This window comes from Embiotoca jacksoni, unplaced genomic scaffold (genome assembly GCF_022577435.1).
Source record: "Embiotoca jacksoni isolate LCO1_2020_lvr unplaced genomic scaffold, fEmbJac1.0.p SCAF_2, whole genome shotgun sequence".
NCBI classification, from domain to species: domain Eukaryota; kingdom Metazoa; phylum Chordata; class Actinopteri; family Embiotocidae; genus Embiotoca; species Embiotoca jacksoni.
In genome coordinates this window covers 10,471,548-10,491,887 of record NW_027185340.1, presented here as the reverse complement: position 1 = coordinate 10,491,887, position 20,340 = coordinate 10,471,548, and the positions used below count along the sequence as shown (strand labels likewise).

Sequence of the window (20,340 nt, the reverse complement as noted above, 5' to 3'; positions counted from 1 at the left end):
GTGGACACAGGAGGCTAAAGACGCCCTGCAGGACTACTTTGAGTCCACGGACTGGGATGTGCTGTGTGGACCACATGGAGAGGACATCAATAGCATGACAGACTGTATCACAGAATACATCAAATTCTGTGAACACACCACCGTATCATCCCGGACTGTACACTGCTTCCCCAACAACAAGCCGTGGATCACCAGTGACCTGAAGGTGCTTCTTAATCAGAAGAAAGCGGCCTTCAGGTCTGGGGACAGGGAAGAGCTCAGGAGAGTGCAGCACGAACTGAAGGAGAAGCCGACAGAGTGCAAGGACTCCTACAGGAGGAAGCTGGAGGCCAAACTCCAGCAGAACAATGTGAGGGAGGTGTGGACCGGTATGAAGGAGATTACTGGGTTCAAGGGAAGAGAGAGACAACCAGGGGGCTCCCTGGAGAGGGCCAATGAGCTAAACTGTTTCCTCAACAGGTTTAGTTCACCGCCCTCATCTGTCTCCTCCACACCTCACACCTCCCAAACACCTCTGCTGCCTTCCCCCCTCCCACCTCTGTCCCCCATGGTGAGCTGCATAGACACAGAGCCCTCAACTTCAAAGGGCTCTTCCTCCATCGACGCCATGACCCCCCCCCCCCTCCTCTCTGTGACGACTGGCCAGGTTAGGAGACAGCTGGAGAGACTCCACCAGCACAAGGCTGCAGGACCTGACGGCATCAGCCCCGGGGTCCTGAAGACCTGCGCTGTCCAGCTGGCTGAGGTCCTACAGCACCTCTTCAACCTGAGCCTGAAGCAGGAGGAGGTCCCGGTGTTGTGGAAGACGTCCTGCCTGGTTCCTGTACCGAAGAAGACGACTCCATCCGGCCTCAACGACTACCGACCGGTTGCCTTCACATCTCATGTGGTGAAGGTACTGGAGAGGCTGGTCTTGGCCCACCTCAGGCCGCTGGTGAAATCTTCACTGGACCCGCTGCAATTTGCGTACCAGCCTCATGTGGGAGTGGACGATGCCCTCATCTATAAGCTGCAACGAGCTCAGTCGCACCTGGATGGAACCGGTGACTCTGTGAGAATCATTTTCTTTGATTTCTCCAGTGCATTTAACACCATCCAACCACTGCTACTGATTGAGAAGCTGCGGGTGGTGGGGGTGGACACGTCTACCGTCTCCTGGATCACTGACTACCTGACAGGCAGACCACAGTTTGTCCGTCTGGGCAGTGTGCTGTCTGATGCGGTGGTCAGTGGTACTGGAGCTCCACAGGGAACTGTTCTGTCTCCCTTCCTGTTCACCCTATACACCACTGACTTCCAGTACAACTCAGAGTCCTGCCATCTGCAGAAGTTCTCTGATGACTGCAGTGGTTGGGTGTATAAGGGATGGATGGGGGGACGAGTACAGGGCAATAGTGGAGGACTTTGTGGAGTGGGCGGGAAGAAATAACCTGCTCCTGAACGTGGCCAAGACCAGAGAGATGGTGGTCGACTTCAGGAGGAAGACGGCGGCTCCACAACCGCTGAGAGTTCTGGGAGAGGAGGTGGACATGGTTGAGGAGTACAAGTACCTGGGTGTCTCCATCGACAACAGACTGAACTGGAAGACCAACATCAACGCTGTCTACAAGAAGGGGATGAGTCGACTCTTTTTCTTGAGGAAACTTCGATCCTTCAATGTGTGCAGCAAGATGTTGGAGATGTTCTACCAGTCTGTTGTGGCCAGTGCATTGTACTTCACTGTGGTCTGCTGGGGAAGCAACATTGGAGCCGGCACCACCAACAGACTTAACAAACTGGTTAAGAAGGCCGGCTCCATCATTGGCTGCAAACTGGACAGTCTGGAGAAGGTGGTGGAGAGGAGGATGCTGAACAAACTATTATCCATATTGGATAATCCTGACCACCCTCTCCACCACCCGCTGCAGGGACAGCGGAGCACGTTCTCCAAAAGACTCCTCCAGCTCCGCTGTCACAAGGACAGATACAGGAGATCATTCCTGCCCACTGCAATAAGGCTGTACAATAACTCACCTCTGGCAAAATCCATTACACAACAATAACACTGTTGTCTGTGTTTCTTGTTTGTTTAAATATAAAAAAATATATATACTGTACTGTATATACTGTATATACTGTGCATTTTTATATTTAATATTTTTTACTGTTATTTTATTGCTTTCCTGTGTCTATAAATGCTGCTGTAGTGAAAAGATTTCCCCTTGGGGATTAATAAAGTAACTACCTACCTACCCTTCCCAGCATGCATTTCTTAGAGAGTTAAGTTACCGTGTTAAAGGACAATATCCAGCTTTGCTCACCGATCACTTTGACATTCGTTGTGGTCTTGACATCCTCCTGGCCGGACACCTCACACGAGTAGGAACCAGCGTCCTCCTCAGTGGAGTGCTGGATGGTGACGGCGTGCTGCATACCGATGATGTTGATCTGAACTTTGCCCTCCTGTTTCTTCAGGACCTGACCGTTCTTCTTCCAGACCACCTCCCTCTCTTTGTTCAGCTCACAGGTCATGTACAGAGGCTGACCCTTCAGACACGACGTCTCCTCCTCCAGCTCCTTGATCCATTTCACGGGGAGCTCTGTGAGGAAATAAAAAGAGGTTTCACACGGGTGAAGGATTAAACATGAGCAGGTCCTCAGGATGGCAGAGAGAACATCATACCTTCAACGATGAGCTTGGCCATGCATGATATCTCCTTCCCGGCGTTCTTGGCCACACAGGTGTATTCACCGGTGTCAGACAGCTGCACATCAATAATGTTCAACTTGCGATCTTTGCCATCAGAAGTGAACTTGTGTTTGGGGCTCTCGCGCAGATTGCTGTCATCCTTCATCCATGAGGTGATGGCGGTGGAGGGCGAGACCTCGCACTCGAACACGGCGGCCGATCCGATGGACTCGGCCTCCTGCAGCACGATGTCCTTGAGCTTCTTGATGAACTTCAGAGGAACGGCTTTGAGTTTGAATCCTCCGAAGGGCTCGTCCGGTGGGGTCGGGCCTTTGCCACCGGGCTTCAGCCCGCGGCCCCGGCCCTCTCCAGGGGACGGGGTCTGTCTGGCTGGAAGACAAATCAAACAATTCACATTAGAATGTTCAGAGGGACGGTCTGGCAGCACTGTCACTCAGAGGGTTATTCTGACTTACGTTTGAGCCCTCTGCCTCGACCTCTTCCTGCTTCCTCCGCTGGCTGTCCCTCTGTTCAGAAACAGTTCACATTAATTGTCTGCTCAGACTATGATCACAATATTAACGTGTTCATGAACATGCCAGGAGAGATGATGTCTGTCTGAATGGACATGAAGAGACTCTGACGGTAGATTTATGAAAGAGTGACACTGAAATAAGAGGATGAACACGATGATGAATAATGGACGACTGTGGCTCTTCAGTGACATTGACATCATGAAGTGATGGATACATGAAAAGATGGCTGAGTGAGGAGAATACGTGTTGGACTGATGACATACTGAAATGGCTGACAGGAAGCGATGAGTATGAGCAGACAGTTTGACACAAGAATGAATACAAGAGAGAGAATGAAAACACAATAAGGAGAAGAGGGCTTAGATGGAGGCATGATGGAGGGATTATTCAGGGCATGAAGGGAGGGTTGTTCTCGGTCACTGGGGCTGCCACCGTCTCACCTCTCCTGGTCACCCCTGGAACCTCCAGAGCACCTTCCTCTCCTTCACCTTCCCAGTCCTCGGAGCCGTAACTCTCGCTTGGAACCAGCTCCCAGCCCCAGGCCTCCTCTTCCTCTTCCTCCTGCTCGGCTTCTTCCTCTGCTTCCTCTTCAAACACCTCCTCCTCCGGCTGGGTGTCAATCTTCTTCATCTGCACAGCTCCAGGAGAGACCTCCTTCACCAGTGGGACCTTCCCTTTATCGGGCTTTGCCGGCTCTACAGCCTTCACTTCTTCCGGGGACGGCTTCTTCGGGACCTTTTTGAGAGTCACAGCTTCAATGGAGTCTTTGGGTGAAACGGTCTTCGGAACCTTTCTGAGTTTATCGATGCTCGGCTTCCTCTCCACTGGGATGGCCTCTGCCTCTTTCAGCTTCTCCACTTTAGGAGATGGAGTCTTTTTGAGCTCCACCTTCTTGAGCTGCTCCACGGGCTTCAGAGCCACATCCTCCTTCTCTTCTTTGGCCTTCGGTATGACTCCCTTCTTACCCTGCAGAGGTTTGGGCTCCTCAGGAACCTTCTCAGGTTTCTTAAAAGAGGCGGGAACAGGAGACTGTGTCTTGTCTGCTGGAACTACCTCTACCTCCTTCGGCTTCTCTGGTTTCTTCTCTGGGGCTTCTGGGACCTCGGGTTTCTTTGGCTTGGCCTCTGGCTCCTTTGGTTCTTCATCTGGACTGGTGCGGCGGCGGCGCAGGCCATCGGTTGGCTTCCTGTCTTTGTCTTCTGTGGGTTTCTTCTCGGGCTCTGCAGCCTCTTTGGAAGGGCGTGAGAAGGGCTTCAGTTTGACACTCTCTGTCTCTTGTTCTACTGTGGGGATTTTCTTCACCTTGATGGGGGCTTTGACCTCCTCAGGCTCCTTCTCTGGAGGTTTCCTTTTGTCTACTGGCTTGGGCACCTTAGCTGGTGGCTGTGTCACCTCCACAGGTGCTTTCTGAGGTTTCTGAGAAGGTTCTTTGGTTTCCACCTCTCGAGGGATCCTCTCTCCCTTCTGGAAAGGCACAGAGTCCCTGTCCGGTCTCTCCTTCTTGTCTTTCTCAGGCTCCTCTGCTGGTTTGATGGGCTTCTCGAATGGTTTCAGTTTGACTACATCTGGTTGTACTTCCTCTGAAGGCAGCTTCTTCACCTTCTTCAGAGCTGCGCTGGGTGGGGCCGCTTCCTCTTCCTTTGGTGCTCTGGGAGTTTTCTTCAGAGAAATCTTATCCTCCGGTTTCTCGTCCTTCGGGACGGGCTTCTGGCGGGTCCATGCATCTTTAGGAGCCTCTTTTTGTTCCTCCTCTTTAGGCGTAATAACTTCTGGCTTTTTCACCACCTCTACTTTCTCTCGGGGCTTCCTCTCCTCCACTTGTCTCCTGGTGGTGACTGACATCTCAACAGTCTCCTCTTTATGCACCATCTGCTCCACATCCAACACTGTGGTCCGGGTCACCTTCTGAGGCCTTTTCTCCTCGTCAGCCTCTTTAGGTGGAACCGATGGGATCTTCTTCAGCTTGACAACCTCCTGATCCTCCTCCACTTCCCTCGTGACTCTGGTTGTTTTCTTCAAGCTGGGGATCTCAAACGTCCCCTCCTCTTCCAGCTGAACTTTACCTTTTTTGGGCAGAATCGTTTCTGAGGCAGCAAAGGTTTGACATTAAAGATCAACATTTAACTGACGTCACTATTTGTACAAACACAAACGGCTACCTGATAATTAGCAAAAAAAAATTATAAATATAAAAATAATAAGAGACAAAGACGAAGACATAGACTGACTTTTACAGAAACTACATAAAAACCTTCTTTGTGCTCACAACTATTAAACAATAATCATATTTTAAACAGTGTAATGATGCATGTGGTGACCTAGTTGTTGGTAACTGGACTCTTTTTCACACACAGCTGATGATGTAAACAGCAGGAAGTGAAGCAGAGCTGCTGTGTTCATGTGCTCAGGTGAGGTGAGGTAAGGTGAGGTGAGGTGAAGTGAGGTGAGGCTCTCCTACCTTTCTTGACTCCTCCCGGTGCTTGGACGGGTCCCTTGGTTTCATCTAATACAGAGGTACAGTTCAGAGAGGCGGTAATTAGGCAATGAACAACAGTCGCACTGATTAATGCGAAGACTTTAGGAAACACTTTCAGAAATAATCAATGTGACAAAGACATGTTCCGTGTCGTGTGAAACCGTCTCATATCAACATAAACAGACGTGGCAGGTTGGACCGAAGGACACACAAAGACCAACACGGGGAGGGTCAAATCGACCGACACCAGACAGACTCACAACATACACAGGTGGGCGGCTAAAGAGTCAACATGAGACGGTAAAGAACCGGAGTGGACTGATGGTCAGTCCTTCAGACACCTCTACCTGTCTCAGGTGCTGTTACAGAGGCTCTCTGTTTTTCTGCCGTCGTCCCAGTCAGTCCTTTAGCCTTCACGACAGGCTCCACCTCTTCTGGAGCTCCCCTCTCCATCTCAGTCTTTTTAGTGACTTCAGGCCGTTTGGCAGCTTCTGGAAGTTTTACAGCAGCTGGACGTTTGTCGTCTTAAAGAACAAATAAAATATCAAGAGACGTGGCTGCACAGCTTCATCTGAGCTCAGAGAGAAACAGCAGAACAAGCAGAGCTCCCTGCTGCTCTGTGGTTTCTCTCCTTTAATGATGGTTCAAAGATGTAATAAAGAGTGACACTCCTCTACGAGTGCCTTTAAGGACACAAACACACACGTAAAGACAAGTAAAGAGGAGGCGGGGTACCTGCAGTAGGAGGGGGGGGCTGCACCTGTGGAGGAGGCTCCTCCCTCTGCTTCACAGGAACTTGGAAATAAAATCACACAACAGTCAGAGTAACGGGGTAGGGCTGGGGTGGGGGAACACATGACACACATACAGATAACACACACACACAGATAACACACAAATAGATAACAGACACATAGATAACACACACATAGATAACACACTCATGTTTGGACAGAAGCTTCTCTGACACACAGGAAGTGAAACAACATGAAGATGCGGAGGTTTAAACACGGAGTCTGTCTGAGGCGACAGGACGATCAGTGAGCAAAGACAGGATGGGTGACATCACATGACATCATCAACCAGTGGGAGGGGTCTGATCCCCAGGAGGATGAAGACGAGGTGCACAATGAAGACGAGGAGGTGCACGATGAAGACGAGGAGGTGTACGATGAAGATGAGGAGGGACAGACTGGTGTCCCCTCAGTACCTCTGGAGGTCCTGGTTTGTCTGATGGGTTGAGTCCCTGGAGCTCCTTCCTCCTCTCTGGGTTCACTGTTGTGAGGAAGAAGAGGTGGGAGGAGCTCCACCTGTGACTGTCTGCTGCTGCTGTACCTCAGAGGGATGGAGGTGTCTCTCTGAGTGACAGAGGTGTCTCTCTGAGGGACGGAGGTCTTCGTGGTCTCTCTCTGAGGGACTGAGGGTTCTCTCTGAGGGACTGAGGGTTCTCTCTGAGGGACAGAGGTGTCTCTCTGAAGGACGGAGGTGTCTCTTTGAGGGACGTAGGTTTCTCTCTGAACCCTGTCTGAACTGAGTTTATCTGTTACTGAAGGCTGCTGACACGTCACTACATCAGCAGGTAATTGATAAACTTCCTCCCTTCTGTTGGTGGCTGTAACTGACTGCTCTTCTTCTTCCTCTTCCTGCTCTTCATCTTCATCTGACCTACTTGTACCTTCCTCCTGAGCTGTGGTTCTGTCTCTGTCTCTCTGGGACTCTTTGATTTCAGGGTGTTGCAGCTCCATGTTCGGTGCCTCGACTGGACTCACTGCAGCTGAGTCAGCTCTAACTGTGACGATACCATCGGAGACATAACTGTCATGTGTCAGGCCGTCTGTCTCAGTGTCTCCAACAGACGGTCCAGTCCAGCAGCATTCTTTTGCTCTAGTTATATTTCTCTCACCTGAAGTAACTTTGACAGTTTTATCGCCACATGTTTCAACATTTAAGTCTTTAAGTACTTGAATGTTTTCGGTTTGATCAACGGTCTGCTTTTTATCTTCTGTAGATTTTTGTAAATAAATATACTGTGATGCTTCTATAACTCGATTCTCAGAGGGAACCAACCTGTGTGCGGTATCTGACCTCACTTCCTGTTCCTCTGTGATCACTGCTGGAGTCCTTTGAGCCTTTGTTTCTGTTTGTCGCTGCTTGGAGACTCCAGTTGGAGAAACTGGGAGATAAACATCTTTAACGGAGTCGGTTTGAGCCTGAACACGGTGCCCAGTGGAGCGGCCTTGCTCAGCTTCCTGGTGGGTTGGTGGCTTATCTCTGACCAACGTCTCTGTTGGTGTATCTTCTACTTCCGTTTCTGTCTTTGTTTGGATTTCATCTTCATTAAATGAACTTTTGTAGGTCGTTAACTGACCGGTGACTTGTTTTAATGGAATATTTGTACCTGTAGAAGCAGCGTCTGTCCCTCTGTCGTCACTGAGAATAAATCTTTGAGGAGTTTCTGATTTCAAATCTATAGTTAGATGTTTTCGTTTACTTTTCATATTTGGACCTTTGTCCTTCCTCTGTCCTTTCTCTGGGAGTCTTTCAGGCGTCTCAGACTGGATGTCTGGAGTCTCCGGACTGGCTTGGTCTGGACTTTCTTGCTCCACAGAGAGTCCATGTCTCTCTTCAGGTCCGCTCTGTCTCTCAGCTAGTTCGTCTCTAACACGTCCTCGGTCCAGTTGTTCCCATGTGACGTGTCTCATGTCCCGGACTGTCTCCTGTGTTTTTAGAGAGCGGACGTCCTCTAGCTGGTCAGGAGTGATGTAGGTCTGCAGAGCGTCTGGTTTTAAAGCACCTTCACAGACGATCCGACAGCTTTCAGACAGGACGTCCATCACAGGAGACACAGACAACTTCCTTCCTGTGAATGGAACAGTTTTCTTGTCTCTTAAAGCTCCATCGGTCTCAGGAGGAACCGACACTCTCCTTGTCACTGATCTGATGTCTTCTATTTTATCTGCCGTCTGCTGGATGCCTGTCAGAGTTTGGACTTGTTTCTGAACATCTCGTTCTCTAAACCCAACTGTCAGCTCAGATCTGCTCTCCACTGGCCGCTCACCTGTCTCGTCAGTCACAGTAGTTGTAGTGAACTCGTCTCTGACCCTGACCTCTGACTGACCTGCAGCATCGTCAACTTTCTCAGTTTGTTTTTTGTGTTTTAAGGAGGTCTGAGCGCTACCTGCTGGTGACTTTATCTCCTCATTACCGACCTCTGTGTTTTCTACACCTCGTTGACCTCCTGCTCCCAATGAGTCTTCACACTTGATGTGAGCGACCGATGCTTCGTGTCTCGTTGCCTCTTGTGTTTTCGGGAGTTTTGAAAGTAAATCTAAAGAGTCTAAAGTTTCTGGACGTTCTGTTTTTCTTTCCCGAGAAACTTTCTTCTGCTTTTTTTTTAAGAATTTGAGGGTCACCATGCCAGAATCTGTGTTTTGGTCAGAAAACCTCTCTTCTCCAGATTTTTGTTCAGTCAGTTTATCCTGAACTTTTTCAGCTTCACTTCCTGTTCTGATGACCTTTCCTTCACTTTTGGGGGCGACTGGTGTCTTTAAACCGTCAGTAACAGATAAACCACCACTTTTTTCTGACCCTTTACATTTTAAAACATCTTCGTCGTCTCTGTGGTACACGTCAGCTTCTCCTCTCTGCCCGACCTCCTCTGCAGACGAGGCTCTTCTCTCATCCTCTGAGAGCCTGCCCGTCGCTTCAGGTTGGAAAAATGTAAAAGTAGTGAAGAGAAAGCACCATGAAGCGGTGCCAAGAGGTTAGACACAAGGACAGAAAGATCTAGTGTTAAACAGAAAAGACAGAAGAGGTGAGAAGAAGACGAGCTGTACCTCTCTGTGGAGACGGAGCAGCGGGAATGCTGGCGGGAATCTCTTCCAACTCGCCTTCGGTTTCTTTAAGGAACAATCAGTAATGATATGAAATATTTAAGAGAAGAAAGACTCAGAACCACCAAGAGACAAAAAAGACTCTAAAAACACAGGAACAGAAGACACAAAGATGTGAAGACATGTGAAGTTATAAGTCCTGACGACAAACAAAGAGCCGGACATGGAGAGATATGTTTTCTGTCGGTACCTCTGGATGCTGGACCCCTTTTATTCTTTTCTGGTTTGGAGAGGACAGATGCTTCCTTCTGTATTAAATGTTCCTCTGTCTTTTCTCTTCTCTGAGGACGGACATCTGCCTCTGTCCTCTTCGACTCCACAGACTCCATATCTGTGACCGACTCTTTGGGTCTCACAGCGGAGGTCGGCACGGCCTCAGGTTCATGTTTAACTTCAGAAAAAACTTCCTGTTTCTTCTCTTTTCTAGAGGAGTCCGTGGGTTTGATCTGAACTTCCTGTTTCTTCTCTTTTCTAGAGGAGTCCGTGGGTTTGATCTGAACTTCCTGTTTCTTCTCTTTTCTAGAGGAGTCCGTGAGTTTGATCTGAACTTCCTGTTTCTTCTCTTTTCTAGAAGAGTCCGTGGGTTTGATCTGAACTTCCTGTTTCTTCTCTTTTCCAGAGGAGTCCGTGGGTTTGATCTGAACTTCCTGTTTCCGTCCCTCGTCCTTCATTTTCTCTACAGCTTGGATCATGATGGTTTCTCTAACTTCTCTAACTTCTGGTTGGATCTCTGTCACCTCGGTTCGTCTGTGTTCATCCTGAATACCTGATAACACCTGAACATGGTGATCATGTGACTCTGTATAAGTGACCTCTCTGAACTCTGACCTATCTGTTAGTTTTCTGTCCTCTGTAAGAGATCTGGTGTCTTTATGGGACTCTGAGTCTCTGACTGAAACCCTGTCCTCAGGTGTCTCTCTGCTTCCTGTGTCCCTGTGTCCTCTGTGTTGGACCGTGTCCCTGGTGTCTCCTTCAGGAGCATCTCCTGTCCTCAGGTGTCTTCCTGTCCTGATAAAACCCTGCCCAGGCGCTGCGACCTCCAGCTGTGAAGAGTCGGAGACAGATATCTGATCTGTGAGGACGTCTGTCTGCGGTGAGGACACCGCCATCCGTCTCAGAGGAGGCGGCTCGTCTTCGTACGACTTCGTGGCGTGTTCTTCCACCACATCACCGTGTTGCCACGCCTCCTCTGTGGGACACGCCTCTTCCGTCACGTAATAAACTTCCTGAATCTTCCGAGCTCCACCCCTTCGCTCAATCTTCACGAGACTCGTCGCTGCCGGACGTTTTAAGAGGAGCAGAAGAAGAGGCGTCATGAAGCGGCGCCAAGAGGTGAGGACAGAACACAGAGACATGTTAGAGGAGACAACATGCAGAGGAAGACACGCGTGTTCAAGCTCTCCGCCCTCTCAGGTGACCCGTACCTGTTTCAGGAGGAGACGTTCGTCTCCCTGAGGGACGAGTCTTCTCCATCTGCTCCGTCTCTTTTTCTTTTAAAGAAAGGTGTGCGTGGAGGAGGTCGTTTCAAAGAAGAAAGATCAGACAGTTAACACACAAGAACACACAACAGGTCGGATGTCATGAAAGAGGAGCAGCAGCAGTTCAGTTTGTGTCCACTGGACCGAGACGTTCCTCCGACTGGTCACTCAAAAACATGAAACTGTTCTGGACGTTAAATCGGATCAGCGACACAGAAAACACTGATAACCAGCTGGATGCATTTTACTCTACAGAAATACAGCGCTTCTCTATTATTTATTATAAATCATATATTATAATAATATATGATGTTATATGATGATTGACTAACTTCAGTGTGTTTCACAGTGACTAGAAACAGGAAGTTTGTACAGCAGTGATGGCTGACGCTCGCTCGTCTTCATGTGTGAACACCTGACTTTATCTGACTCAACTGAAGTCTTTATCATCACTGTGGAACATTTCAAAATAAAAGATAATTTTTTTTTTGAGAGGACGTGCTGCAGGCTGCACCACATGCTGTAGATTCACTGAACCACTGTTGCTCACATGCAGATGAAGACACAAAGAGTGGTCCGCCTCGGCTGTACCTGCAGGGGGCGGAGCTCTGGCTTCAGGTATCCTCTCAGGTGTTTTCTGGACAGAGACTATCTTGCTCTGTGTCTCCTCAGACAGCTTTGTCTCAGCGCTCCTCTCCTCTTCAGGAGGAGGAACTTTCTGCTTCTCAGGAACCTTTTCAGGAACCTTCTGTTTCTCAGAAACCTTTTCAGGAACCTTTGATTTGTCAGGAACCTTTTTAGGAACCTTCTGTTTCTCAGGAACCTTTTCAGGAACCTTTTGTTTCTCAGGAACCTTTTCAGGAACCTTTTGTTTCTCAGGAACCTTCTGTTTCTCAGGAATCTTTTCAGGAACCTTCTGTTTCTCAGGAACCTTTTCAGGAACCTTCTTTGGAACTTCCTGCCCTGTTTTCTGCAATGCTGGACCTTCATCCCTCCCAGAGGTCTTCTCCTTCACCTCAGCTTGGACAGCAGGTCGTCTCTCAGGAACTCGTTCAGCCTCCTCAAACACCTTCTCAGGAACTTTTTCCGGCTCTGCCTCCTTCACAGCTTTAAGAGGGTTTGACACAAGAACACGTACAAGACTGTCAACAACAGAACGACGTGCTGACGCACGAGTGAGGAACGTTGTACACAGAAGGATGTTGTGGATGCAGTAAGAGGAGGACCTGTTAGAGATTAGTGCTTAGAACAGGCGGGTTACTGGAGGAACGTCCACTCAGAACAGAACCGAACAGAACCTGCTGTTCTCAGAGCCTCCACTAAAACTTTAAAGAACATTTAGTCACTCTGAGACAGAACAAACACTCTGTCGAGTGCAAGAAGACCAACACAGACGAGGTGAGACGTTAGAGAACCACAGAACAGAACCACAGAACCACAGCACAGAACCAAAGAGGTGAGGATGAGGTCAGAGGTTATAGTGGGATGACTAACAGCTGCAGGTACCTTTGACTTCCTCTGGCTTCTTCTTCTCTGCTTCTCTCTGCAGCTTTGGAGGTGCAGGAGGAGGTGCGATCACCTCCTTCTGTGTTGGTACCTCTGGTTCTTTAACAGAACACGTCGGTGTTATTATAATGTAAACAGAACGACCCGCTGAGTCAGCAGATAAAAACAATGAAACCAGAACTACATCTCTGCTGGTACCTTTCTTCTCAGCCTCCTGTGGTGCTGGTTTAGACTTCAGAGGTTCTGCTTTTGGTTCTGGTGCGCTCACTTCAGCTGTCTTCACCGCAGGTTCTGGCTTGGGAACCGTCACGGGTTCTGGCTTCGTTCCAAGCGACTCGGGTTTACGGACTCCTGCTTTTGGTTTTTGTGGTTCTGGTTTTGGTTTCATAGCCTCTGGTTCTGGCTGGATTTTGGTCTCTTGGGGGACTTAAAGCAACAATCAGACAGTGAAAGATCCGCTTCCTGCCTGAAGCTCACAAACACAAACACAAAGATACAAACGGGAAGTACCTTTGGACGGCGCCACCGCCTTCTTTGCCGGTGCCGGCTTCGCCTCGGGCTCAGGCTTCGCTGCGGGTTTAGCTTCAGGTTCTTCCCTGGAAGCTGCTGCAGCTTTGGGCTTTGGTTCCGGTTCTGCTGCAGGTTTGGGTTCAGGCGCCACTTTTTTGGGCTCTGCTGGTTCATCTTTAGGTAACAGACATGAGCTAACGTTAGCATTGAGGGCTAGCAGCTACAGCGAGGAAGACGAGCTTGAAAGAGTGAGAAGACTCAGCAGAGGACAGACGCTGATGAAGAATGAGACAGACAGACAGACAGACAGGAAGAGGTGAGGCGATGCGCTCCCTCAAACAGGAAGTACAAACCTTTCTTTGGTGGTCCAGGTCTCTCAGTGGGCAGCACTGCAGCCGGTGGCTTCACCTCCTCCGCTTCTTGGAAAAACATTCAAACACACGTTAAACTAAAGAACACCCACAAGACAAGAGACACAGAGACAGAAGACAGACACAGAGACACGAGGAGACAAAAGACAGACACAGAGACACAAGAGACAGAAAACAGACACAGACACAAGAGACAGACACAGAGACACGAGGAGACAGAAGACAGACACAGAGACAGAAGACATTCATCAGTACCTTTAGGAGACGGCTCCTTCACGGCTGGCGGCTTCTCTTCAGGTTTCTTTTCCACTTCGGGAACTTTAAAAGATACCAAGTGTGTGTTACTATGATGAGAAATGCTGTGGACACGCAGCTCAGAGAAGAAGACTCAGAAACACGCAGAAGAAGACAAATCAGAAACACGCAGCTCAGAAAAGCAGCAGAAGAGGAGAAGAGAGGAATACGACCGGTTCAGTAGCAGAGGACGACAGGTGAGTCAGCAGAATGACAGGTGAGCTCACCTTTGGTCGGGACTTCTTGTCTCTGTTCAACTTTCTTGGTCTCCACTTTCTCCTCAACAGGAACTCTGGCAGCTGAAACACAGAACAGAAAACATGATTCTCCGTGTTCCTGCTGCAGAACCATAAACATCTGTTGGTTCTAGAGAAGATGGATCATTCAGAATGTTTTCTTCCACTTAAACACACAGCGGTCGCCACGGATACCTGACATCTGGTTGGTCGAGGACACCTGCTGTGTTACCGTCTCCTCTGTCCAGCTCTGATACTTGACTGAAGGCCACGACACAGCAGGACACAACAAACAAACAAACAAAAAAAAACACACACACACACACAAACAAACAAACAAACAAACATGAACAGTTTGTGAGTCACAGACCAAAACCCATGATGTCATCTCACAAAGTCTGAATGTCGGCTTTAAATCGAGGAATCAGGAGTCAGGGGTCAGAGGAGTCAGGGGTCAGAGGAATCAGGAGTCAGGGATTAGAGGGGTCAGGGTTCAGGGGTAAAAGGGGTCAGGGGACAGAGGAGTCAGGGGTCATAGGAATCAGGAGTCAGGGGTCAGGGGGGGTCAGGAGTCAGGAGTGAGGGTTCAGGGGTTAAAGGGGTCAGAGGAATCAGGGGCCTCAGGAGTCAGGGGTCACAGGAGTCAGGGGTCACAGGATTCAGGGGTCATAGGAATCAGGAGTCAGCAGTCAGGGGTCAGGAGTCAGGGGCCTGAGGAGTCAGGGGTCAGAGGGGTCAGGGGTCAGAGGAATCATGGGCCCCAACTGTTGGAGACTTCATGTTGGCAAGTCAATGAAACAAAGAGTCTGATTTCTGTTCTGAAGCTGAGCGACATCTGCTGGTGGAAACAGGAAGTGCTGTTCAAAACCAGCTGGTTGTTTACAGGAACACCGACTACAGGTCACATGATGCCTTCAAGGTCCATTGGAGTTTTCTCTGTTGGTTCTGCACCACTGATTCTCTTTATGTGACGTCTCGTTTGAACAGAGGAAGGAGACTTTGTCCACCTGTTTCTCAGCAGACGTCACTCAGCTGTTGTCGACTCTCCATCGACACACTGAAGTTAGTGAGTGATGAAGATGAAGATGAAGATGAATATCGAAAGAAAGTTGAAGAGTGAAAAAAGAAGAAGACGTTGGAGACAATCGAACCACGATGGGACAAACTGAGGACACTGTGGTGGACGTTGGAGGCCAACATGTCTGAATTGAACCTGATAATATAATAATAATAATATAAAGACCTTCATCATGAGCAGCTGTTTGTTATAATAATATTTTATGATATAATAAACATCAGTTTCAGCTTCTCGTTGGATTAGAAACGTAAACATCGCTGTGACTTCGTGTTTGTCCCACATCTGCTCAGAGAGTTTGATGATGATGATGAAGATGAAGAATACAACATGTACCTCCACTTCCTCTTCTTTGTGATACAACGACTCAGCAGATTCTGTTTGGTTTGGTTATGAAGAACAAAGACGATGTTTCTCTTGGATTTGATGAGATTGTTAGTTTCACTGTCAGTGATGTGATGGAAAACAAACTCAATCAAATGTAAAGAAAAGCTGTTAGTTTGTTTAAGGTGTTGTTGTCATGGAGCCCAAAACAAACAGGAAGTACCTGTGTGTTCAACCTCTTCTTCATAATGATGAAACTCTTTAAAAGACACAGAACATGTTGCTTCCATTAAACCTCATTTTAAATTCGGCTTTGTTTTGGTGTAAAACATTGATGATGGATTACCTTGAATGTTCAGTGATGAAGAGATGTCGGGCCTCTGAACCGAGGATTCTGGGAAATCTACAGGACACGGACATGCTTCATTCACACCAACTACCAAACTATAGCTGTTTATCTCTTACTATCATCTATGGAGAACACAACTACAACAACACATCAATACCTCAGGTTCTATAATATAAATATATTGTATATATAATGAAACAGACATTTTAGAAACCTTCCTGCTCGTCAGCGCCCAAAAACCTAACATCAGGTCGCTACAAACAGCTAGCATTATGTAAAGTCAGTCTAGTGTGTTCACTTATAAACGGTTCTCACTTTATACTCTGTAACGTTTACATCAGCGCTGGTACCACTGAGCTACCAGCTACAACAAATAAACACCTGGACCGAGACAATGAATAAACAAGACAACGAATAAACACCTGGACCAAGACAACGAATAAACACCTGGACCGAGACAACATCTGTGTGGTTTATGAAATCAATGAAGCTGAACACAAATAATAATGTTGGTTAACAGGTAGAATAATGTTGGTTAACAGCTGAACATCCGTCCGCAGTAGCTGAATAACGTAAATGTGATGATGCTCATAGTTTGACCTTTGAACCCTATCTGACTGTGGTTAAGGTGAACAAGAGGATATCTGAAAATGTTCCTGACTGATTGAAATGAGGATGTTGGAAATTAAATACTCACCGAAAGGCACTGATGCTAATTGAATTTCTGTGAAAAGGAGAGTGAACAAAGCGTTAAACTCACCACCAGACTGAAGTTGAACAGAAGCAGAAGGTGTGGCCGCACTAGGAACTGTACCTTTGCCAGACAAATAAAGCTCAGCTGTGCTTTTAGCCTCTCCTCTGGGCTCCAACCTCACAACCACTGAGTACACGCCTACATGGAATAAGTGACCAAGACTTTAATCACTCAACTCATGGAAAACAAGGAGAAAAAAAAACTTGGAGAGCTTTGTGGCGGGCCTCTGGGGCTCTACACACCTTCATCTTCAATGGTCACATTTCGGATGACCATGAAATGTCTTCGGCCCTCGCTTCTGAAGTTGTACTTAGGGCTCTCTTTCAGTTCCCAGGTGTCTTTGTACCACGAAACGATCGCGTTGTCGAAGGACACCTCGCACTCAAAGGTGGCCGACTGGCGCTCGTTGACTTCGATGTTGTGGATGCGTTTGGTGAAATGAATTTGTTCAGCTAGAACAGATAAAGACGTGAATGGGTAAACGTGTTCGGCATCACAACTTGGAATGTATGACAACAGCTGAATGGGAGTTTTCCATCGACACAACATCCACATGGTTAGATATGACGACCAGAGGACGGTTATGACGACTGGTGGTTGAGGGAGTGGGGGTGAGAGATTTGAGGCGAGACGGATGTAAAAAGACAAAGAGATGATGGCGGACATTTTTCTGAGATGATGGTGAAGAATGTTAAACAGAAAGACACATCAGAGAAGAAAGATAAAAAAAAGAGGGTGAAATGTCCAACGTTAGTGTCGGAGTCGAAGAGGTTAGTTCATCCTTCATCCAGCAGGAGGTTCCAGGTACCAACCTTCCACCCACAGGTCAGCCGAGGACTCCAGGTGCTGGTACCTGCAGGAGTATCGGCCCTGGTCTTCAGGCTTCAGGTCTCTGATCAGAAGCTTCTGAACCTTGTGTGTCACCTCGGACGTGAACCTGCCTTTCATCTCGACCTGCTGGCCATTTCTGAACCACTGAGCCGCTACATTCGGGACGGACAACTGACAACACAGACTGCAGGGCTGGCCTTCCTTACCCGAAGTGTCCTGCAGATGCTTCTCCACCTCCACGTCTGAAACACAACACAGACTAGTTCAGAGGGTTTCAGGTGTGTGTTAGCAGGACTGTTGGACAGGAAGCAACAGGTGTGGCCCGTCTGTAACGGTGAACAGGTGCAGGCTGTCGGTACTGACCTGTGACGGTGAGCTTGGCGCTGGAGATGTGCGGCCCGCAGACCACGCGGTAGTTGCCCTGGTCGGACGCCTGGCACCTCTTGATTTTCAGCAAGTGGCGGTCGCCACTTATGCTGATGTCGTACTTGTCGCTGGTGTCCAGCTTCTGCGTGCCCTTGTACCAGGACAGCGTGATCTCGGGGTAGTTGATCTTGATCTCGCACTCAAACACCGCCATGTTGGTGGTGAACACGGACTGGTTGGAGATGTCCGTCACCACGGTGACAGGCTGTGAGAGGAAACACCCACAATTTCCTTTAATCAGTTGTACGGTCCACAAACAAATGAATTCCATCAGAATCAGAAGATGGTGTCTCAGAGCGGTTCTGGAAACTAACTCTGTAGTATGTCATTACCAGGAGGTTCCTGAGAAGAACCGGCAACTCATCCTGACCTCTGTGTTATTACCTGGAGGTTCCTGAGGAGAACCGGTACCTCATCCTGACCTCTGTGTTATTACCTGGAGGTTCCTGAGGAGAACTGGTACCTCATCCTGACCTCTGTGTTATTACCAGGAGGTTCCTGAGGAGAGCTCATCAGCTCATCCTCACATTAATTCAATGCAGTTTTATTTATAAAACACATTAAAGTCCTTCCAGCAGAACTTTACAGCTTCCTACAGAGAAACCAACAATTCAACAACTCCCAAATCAGCTAGGTGGGAAAACTCCTCTTTAAGGGAGAATCCTCTGACAGAACCAGAACCAGGCTCAGAGGGCATGTCTGTATGTTTTACCTGCTGAGACCTGCAGGGTCATCAAAGGATGAGGTCATACAGAGGGCATACAGAGGTCATCCACACTTTAAATGTGTAAAACTGATGTTAACATGTGAACACCACTGGACTCAGGAACAGGAAGCACAAGGTTTAACCTGCTGGGACTCCAGGACTCTGATTGGCTGAAGATGTTTTCACCAATAACTGATCAATACTGTGATGGCAGCATACGCCTCCTCACCTCCGTCCGCTCCATCCTCTTCTGCAGGTCGGCCACCAGCCGGGCCATGTCCTCATCCGACTCTCTGTCTCCACGTTCCACTTCCTGTCAACACACACATGACTCAGCACTTCAGACAATTACAGATGACTCAGCACTTCAGACAATCACAGATGACTCAGCACTTCAGGCAATCACAGACATGACTCAGCACTTCAGACATCCACATACACAGACATTGGGTCGGCAGAGCCTCACCGGTCTTCCACTTTCTTCTGCCTTCTCCTTCTTGAGCTGCTCGATGGCCTGCAGCAGGCCGCGGTAGTCGGTGATGCCGTACATGCGGGCGTATTTCTCGTATTCTTTGGGGTCCACGTTCCTCAGCAGCTCCACAATGTCGATGTCTTTCTCCTCCTGTGGACTCTTCTGCTTCGAAGGTGTCCTGAGGACAAGACAAAAGACTGTAAACACAGAAGTAGAAGGATCTTCCTGTGACTGGTTCAGTGTGAATGAACTCACTTCTTCAGTTTGGCTCGGAGGTCTCCCTCCAGCTGCGTCGCCTCCTTCTTCTCATCCACGTGCATGTCGGTGCTGCACTCGATCTCTCCGTGCTTGTTGGAGGCGACACACCTGTACTGACCCGAGTCCGACTTGGTCACCTCTCTGATCTCCAGTTTGGCCTCCTGGCCCTTCTGCTCCATGGAGATGCGGCCGCCGTGCGTGATCTGCCTCCATTTCCCCTTCATCCACTTAACGCTGGGGATGGGGTCGCCGCCCACCTTGGCGATGAAGGTGGCGGTTCCCTCTGTGGAGCGACAGGTTCACAGTTAGACAGCAGTGTGTAGCATGTTGTATGTTGTGTTTATGTTTCGGGTCTCACTCTCGGTGGCGTGTGCGGTCCTGGGCTCCTCGATGAAGAACAGGTTGTCCAGTTTTTTGGTCGGAGCGGCTGCTGGAGCTTCAGCAGGAGGCGGAGCTGCTCCTGGTTTCTCTGCAACACAACAGCAACATGGCAGATAAACAACAACAACAACATGGCTCATAAACAAACAACAACGTTACTCATACACAAACAACAAAAAACAACATGACAGATAAACAAAAACATGACTCAAACAACAACAACATGACTAATACACAAATGACAACTCAGCAGGAGCTGGGACTGCTGGGACATCCTGACAAACAATTGAACTGTGATGTCATCCAGTCAGCTGATACACCTGAACACCAGGTGTGACTGCAGCATCCTGGTCATCTAAAGACTGAGGGATCGTTTCTTGTTGCAGAACACGCCTGCACGTTCACCTTTCACTGTGACCTTGGCCTTGCTGAACTCGCTGCCGGCCTCATTGGTGGCCTTGCAGAGGTAATCGGCGGCGTCGTGCCGGGAGGCCGGGCTGACCTCCAGACAGGCCGTCCCGTCAGAAAAGCTGATCCTGGTGCTGCCGGTGGACATCAGCTCCTTCCTGTCCTTCAGCCACTGGATCTTCAGAGGAGGAGTCCCGACCACATGACACCTGAGACTCATCCTGTCGCCCTCATCCACAGTCAGTGGTTTGAGCGGTACGTCGAAGACCGGTGGCTTCTTGGCCTCTGCAGGACAGATCAGACGGTGACTCAGCAAACTGTGGCGTCAGTGCGAGGCGATGCCGTACATGCGGCAGCTGACAGCAGGCAGCTGACAGCAGGCAGATGT

At 48.8% G+C, this 20,340-nt stretch overlaps 1 protein-coding gene across 2 annotated transcripts in view; it reads right to left on the bottom strand.

Annotated features, from left to right (window-relative positions):
* ttn.2 (titin, tandem duplicate 2) overlaps positions 1-20,340 on the bottom strand; it is a 185,012-nt gene that overhangs the window by 102,744 nt on the left and 61,928 nt on the right. For both annotated transcript variants that reach the window (XM_069154449.1, XM_069154450.1), the window contains 30 exons: positions 19,950-20,237; positions 19,522-19,632; positions 19,161-19,446; positions 18,900-19,083; positions 18,663-18,746; positions 17,665-17,932; positions 17,283-17,543; positions 16,713-16,922; positions 16,531-16,608; positions 16,414-16,440; positions 15,714-15,770; positions 15,591-15,626; positions 14,164-14,229; positions 13,960-14,031; positions 13,694-13,756; positions 13,421-13,486; positions 13,068-13,241; positions 12,756-12,983; positions 12,558-12,656; positions 11,643-12,158; positions 10,998-11,063; positions 9,764-10,849; positions 9,517-9,579; positions 6,416-6,475; positions 6,028-6,204; positions 5,663-5,707; positions 3,645-5,288; positions 3,145-3,195; positions 2,663-3,058; positions 2,301-2,579 (listed from right to left, as the gene is read on the bottom strand). In XM_069154449.1, coding sequence (XP_069010550.1) covers positions 2,301-2,579; positions 2,663-3,058; positions 3,145-3,195; positions 3,645-5,288; positions 5,663-5,707; positions 6,028-6,204; positions 6,416-6,475; positions 9,517-9,579; positions 9,764-10,849; positions 10,998-11,063; positions 11,643-12,158; positions 12,558-12,656; positions 12,756-12,983; positions 13,068-13,241; positions 13,421-13,486; positions 13,694-13,756; positions 13,960-14,031; positions 14,164-14,229; positions 15,591-15,626; positions 15,714-15,770; positions 16,414-16,440; positions 16,531-16,608; positions 16,713-16,922; positions 17,283-17,543; positions 17,665-17,932; positions 18,663-18,746; positions 18,900-19,083; positions 19,161-19,446; positions 19,522-19,632; positions 19,950-20,237 — 7,041 coding nt within the window. The remainder of the gene's footprint in view (positions 1-2,300; positions 2,580-2,662; positions 3,059-3,144; positions 3,196-3,644; positions 5,289-5,662; positions 5,708-6,027; positions 6,205-6,415; positions 6,476-9,516; positions 9,580-9,763; positions 10,850-10,997; positions 11,064-11,642; positions 12,159-12,557; positions 12,657-12,755; positions 12,984-13,067; positions 13,242-13,420; positions 13,487-13,693; positions 13,757-13,959; positions 14,032-14,163; positions 14,230-15,590; positions 15,627-15,713; positions 15,771-16,413; positions 16,441-16,530; positions 16,609-16,712; positions 16,923-17,282; positions 17,544-17,664; positions 17,933-18,662; positions 18,747-18,899; positions 19,084-19,160; positions 19,447-19,521; positions 19,633-19,949; positions 20,238-20,340) is intronic.